This window comes from Eimeria necatrix, genomic scaffold (assembly GCF_000499385.1).
Source record: "Eimeria necatrix Houghton genomic scaffold, Enh_scaff430, whole genome shotgun sequence".
In the NCBI taxonomy this organism is placed as follows: Eukaryota; Apicomplexa; class Conoidasida; order Eucoccidiorida; family Eimeriidae; genus Eimeria; species Eimeria necatrix.
In genome coordinates, this window is record NW_013654803.1 from 1 (window position 1) to 5000 (window position 5000).

The following is a 5000-nucleotide window of genomic DNA, read 5'->3' on the forward strand; positions in this document are numbered from 1 at the left end:
TGCTGCTGCTGCTGCTGCTGCTGCTGCTGCTGCTGCTGCTGCGGGTGGGGGAGGGAGAGGGGGAGGAATGCTGGGGATGCAGGAGGTGGGGCGCGGCTTTTGCTGCTGCTGCAGCGGCTGGTGTGGGGCGTTCGGTGCTGCTGCTGCTGCTGATAGTTGTCGTTGTCCTGCTGCTGCTGCTGCTGATGCTGATGCTTGTCGTTGTCCTGCTGCTGCTGCTGATGCTTGTCGTTGTCCTGCTGCTGCTGCTGCTGCTGCTAGTGAGCGATGCAGAGGAGTCTGCGAAGGCGGCGGCAATGCTCCTTCCCGCAGTATTGCTGCTGCTGCTGCTGCTGCGGCTGCTGCTGCTGCTGCTGCGGCTGCTGCTGCTGCCTTTGAGACAAGCGACTGCTCTGCCGGGGAAACCGGAGAGCAGCAGAAGCGGTCGAGATCAACGAAACGCAGCAGCTGCTGCTGCTTCAGCTGCTGCTGCTGCTGCTGCTGCTGCTGCTGCTGCTGCACCGGCTGAGGGGCAGGCGAGTTCCGCCGCTGACCGAACTTGCGGGAGCTGCTGCGCCGCAATGCCACGGCCTGCACGGCCAAACCCTAAACCCTAAACCCTAAACCCTAAACCCTACACGCTAAACCCTAGCAGCCAGCTCGGCAGCATGAAAAAGAGGAAAGGGAGAAAAAAGGGAAACTGGGGCGCTGCTGCTGCGGTGCAGTTGCTGACTGGTTGAGGTGTATGTTCAGATCAGCAGCAGCAGAAAAGAATAAGTCGAATTCGAAAAGTTTAATTTCAATTAAATGGGAAATTAAATGTATTTAATTGCGTGTAAAGAAGACAGGCTCCTTTTTGCCTTCGATTTCAGCAGACAAGCGCCCTGCGCCTGTTGCATGCGCTGAGGTGTACATACACCTCAACTCCAGGGCCGCAAACGGCCAGTTTGCGCGATAAACCGAATTTATTTAAATAAAAATAAATATAATTTAAATGATTTTATTTATTTTATTTGATTTGACGCTTCAAAAGCCAGGTGTGCTCCGCGGGTCGCCCAGCTGTACGTACACCCGGTTTCGAGAGGCGCGGCGCCGCCTCTCCGCCGTTTTTCCTCCCTTGCACTTATTGAATTAATTTTGAATTAAATTTACCTTTTAGTTTTAATTTTAAAATGAAAATATTTCAAAATAAAGGCTTTTTGTTCATTTCTGCTGCCGCCCGCCCCGCAGTGACTTCGAGAGTTAACGGCTGCTGCTGAAGTGCAGCAAATAAACCCGACAAACTGCAGCAGAGAAGAATGAAAGTTAATTATCTTTTAATTTAATTATTTTGTCTTTATAATAAAAACAAAAATAAACACAAGTGCTAAACAGCTGCAGAAGCAAAATTGGAAATGAAATTTTTACTGTCACTTGTTACAAGCTTTAGCTGCTGCTCGTGTGGGTGCAGAAGCAACTCGCACTGAGCTACGCAGCAAACAGCAGCAGCAGCAGCTGCAGCTGCAGCAGCAGCAGCAGCTGCTGCTGCTGCTGCTGTCGCTGCTGCCGCTTTTTATTAGCAGCAGCAGGAGCTGCGTTAGAAGCAGCAGCAGCAACGCCACCACCAGCACCATATACCGCGAGCAGCAGCAATAGCTGCAGCAGCAGCAATAGCTGCAGCAGCAGCAACTACAGCAGCAGCAACACAACCAACCCCACGATTACCGCGAGCAGCAGCAGCAACTGCAGCAGCAGCAACTGCAGCAGCAGCAACTGCAGCAGCAGCAACTGTAGCAAACTCAAGAACAGAAGATTTATTTTTAAAACGAAACATTTTTTGCAATTTCCTCTTTTGTCTCTCTTTTAGGCTTTCAGGCTCCGCATTGTTGCAGCCACTTCGAATCCCTAACCCTAAACCCTAAACCCTAAACCCTAAACCCTAACCCCCAGTTCCGCAAGATCATTTGACCGAAGTTCCCACACTTGCGGCTCGCCCACAGACTAGGGTTTAGGGTTCGCGAATTAGGGTTTAGGGTTTAGGAGTGTTGAACCTCTGGCTTCGAAAATGCCCGGGGGGGGCCCCCACAGGTACTAAAGGGGCCCCCATAGACACTAAAGGGGCCCCCATAGACACTAAAGGGGCCCCCTAGGTACAAAGGGGCCCCCAGGGGTCCTAAGGGGCCCCCTAGCTACAAAGGGGCCCCCAGGGGTACTAAGGGGCCCCCTAGCTACAAAGGGGCCCCCATAGACACTAAAGGGGCCCCCATAGACACTAAAGGGGCCCCCTAGCTACAGAGGGGCCCCCAGGGGTACTAAGGGGCCTCCTAGCTACAAAGGGGCCCCCAGGGGTACTAAGGGGCCCCCCTAGACACTACAGGGGCCCCCGTAGCTACAGAGGGGCCCCCAGGGGTACTACGGGGGCCCCCGTTGGCACTAAAGGGGCCCCCACAGGTACACGGGGGCCCCCAGGGGCATTAAGGGGGCCCCCACAAGTACCGCAGGGGCCCCCATGGCTAAACCCCACAGCTAAAAGAGGGGCCCCTAGTCCTACAAATGGGCCCCTTTAGCTTGAAGGTGGGGCCCCACAGCTCCCTAAGGGGGCCCCCCTAGCTACAGGAGGGGCCCCTCTGGCTACCAAGGGGGGCCCCCCTAAGGGGGCCCCCTAGCTGCAGAGGGTCCTGCATGCAGAGTGACTATGGGAAGGGCCTCTTTTGCAGCGCAGGGGGCCCCCCAGAGGGCCTCAGAGGGGCCCCCCAGGGGCCCCCAAATGGGGCCCCGGAGGAGCGCTAGGGGGCCCCCAGGGGGCCCCAAAAGGGGCCCCCAGAGGAGGCCTAGGGGCCCCCAAGGGGGCCCTTTCAAAGCCGTCAAACCGCAGGGAGCACTTAAAGGGGCCCCCTCGGGCAGTTTGTTGCAGTCATTGAGCAAAGGGCCCCATGGGGGGCCCCTGGGGCCCCCCAGGGGCCCCCAAGGACCCTCGGGGGCCCCCGGGGGCCCCCGGGGGCCCCACTAAGAGGCCAGAGAGCCTTTTAAATGCATAAAGGGTTTAGAGGCAACGGGGGCCCCCCAAGAGGGGGGGGCCCCCAGGGTGGGGGGCCCTCCAGGGGCCCCCTTAGGGTCTGTGGGGCCCCCTGGGGGCCCCTAAAGGAAAGCTGGGGCCCCTAGAGGCGCTGCGGAGCCAACTAAAGGGCTTCTGGAGGGACAAAAGTATTAAGTAGCAGCCGTTGCTGCTGCTGCTGCTGCTGCTGCTGCTGCTGCTGCTGCAGCTGCTACTGCTAAAGGCCGGTGTCGGCTGCTGCTTCTGCTGCTATTTGGTGTGATCACGGCGTAGCTGCTGGTGTTGTTGCTGCTGCTGCTGCTGCTGCGGATGCACGTATTTCTATTGCTGCTGCGGCTCTTCCTGCTAAGTTTGCAGCAGCAGCAGCAGCTGCTGCTGCTGCTGCTGCTCATCCTTGCAGGGACAAAGAGTCAATTGCTTCTATTTCCTCAGCAGCAGATAAGTCCTCTAACGAATCCCAACCTCCCTCTGTCTTCCCTGCAAGCAGCAAACACTCACGCCCGCATCATGCTGTTGCTGCTGCTGTTGCTGCTGCTGTTGCTGTTGCTGCTGCTGCTGCTGCTTCCCTGCCACACCCCAACCCTTCGCTGCATGCAGTTTGCAGCAGCACTCCCAGCAGCAGCAGCAGCTGCTGCTGCAGCAGATTTCCGAGCCTCTCCTCAGCACCGCAGAAACTGGCGACCACACAGAGCAGCAGCAGAAGCAGCAGCAGCAGCAGCAGCAGCAGCAGCAGCAGCAGCTGACTCATGAGTTTGGAGTTGAGGAGCCGCAGCTCCACTCTTTTAATGCCATATAAATAAACATTTCCTCTAACTCGACGCAGCAAAGGGCCCCCAAGGCGGCTGTTGTAGCGCTGCACTTCTTCCTCAAGCTCCTCTTCCTGCAGCAGCAGCAGCAGCAGCAGCAGCAGCAGCAGCAGCAGCAGCAGTAGAGGCAGCAGCAGCAGCCGCAGCAGCAGGGGTAAAAGCAGCAGCAGCAGCAGCAATAACAGGAAATCATTGCGAAGGCTGTCGATACAGTGAATGCAGGCAGCCAGTCTCGAGCTACGCAGAATGAGCTTCGCTGCTGCTGTTGCTGCTGCTGTTGCTGCTGTTGCTGCTGCTGCTGCTGCTACAGCTCTTGACATTTGCTGCGGCATCAGAAGCAGCAGCAGCAGCAAAAAGTACAAATCCTTACGTCGTCTAATGTAGCAACGTCCGAGGAAAGCACTTCGTGCCGTTGTTGCTGCTGCTGCTGCTGCTGCTGCTGCTGCTGCTGCTGCTGCTCGCGCGTTCGCGTTTGCTGCCTCTGGCCGCCCAGAAATGCTGCTGCAGCTTCCGCGCTGCTGCTGCTGCTGCTGTAAAGAGGAGAATGACTGGCGTCTTCTTGCAGCCGGAGCCGCTGCTGCTGCTGCTGCTGCTGTGAGTGGTGCTGCGGTGGCTTCAGGAGCTGCTGCTGCTGCGGCGCCAACAGCAGCTGCTGCTGCTGCTGCTGATGATTGCTCTGCTGCATCAGCTGCTGCAGCGTAAGATCTATCTCTATACTTCGCTGCTGGAAACCCTGCAAATCACTTGGCGGCAGCAGCATTTTAGAAGCGCTGCTGCTGCTGCTGTTGGGGAGCTCCAGCTGCAGCTGCTGCTGCTGCTGCGGCAGCTTCAATGCCGGCTGCTGCTGGCGATCTGCAGCAGACTGCAGCACGACAATTTGCTGCTGCTGCTTCAGCATCCATAGAATAATCTTTGTTTTTTACCTTTTCAAGCAGCAACGAGTCTTGCTGCAGCGCTTCAGCCCGCTCCGTCTGCTGCTGCAGCTGCTGCAGCAGCTCTTCGTAGCCACGGCGCAGCACGTCCACCTGAGCCGTCTGCAGCAGCAGCAGCAGCGGCAGCAGCAGCAGCAGCAGCAGCAGCAAGGTCAATACAGATAATAGCAGGCAGCAGCCTGCGGTAGAAGCAGCAGACACGTGACAAGCAAAAGCCACAGCAGCACCCGCAAGAGCAGCAGCAGCAGC

The 5000-nt window shown here is 57.4% G+C and overlaps 1 protein-coding gene across 1 annotated transcript in view; it reads right to left on the minus strand.

Moving 5' to 3' along the window:
• The window catches only part of ENH_00053380 (hypothetical protein, conserved), a gene marked incomplete at both ends in the record, with an annotated part of 9733 nt that continues 4733 nt past the window's right edge, over positions 1-5000 (minus strand). The window contains 5 exons of the mRNA XM_013583768.1: positions 1-570; positions 3512-3600; positions 3758-3893; positions 4190-4681; positions 4743-4853. Coding sequence (XP_013439222.1) covers positions 1-570; positions 3512-3600; positions 3758-3893; positions 4190-4681; positions 4743-4853 — 1398 coding nt within the window. The remainder of the gene's footprint in view (positions 571-3511; positions 3601-3757; positions 3894-4189; positions 4682-4742; positions 4854-5000) is intronic.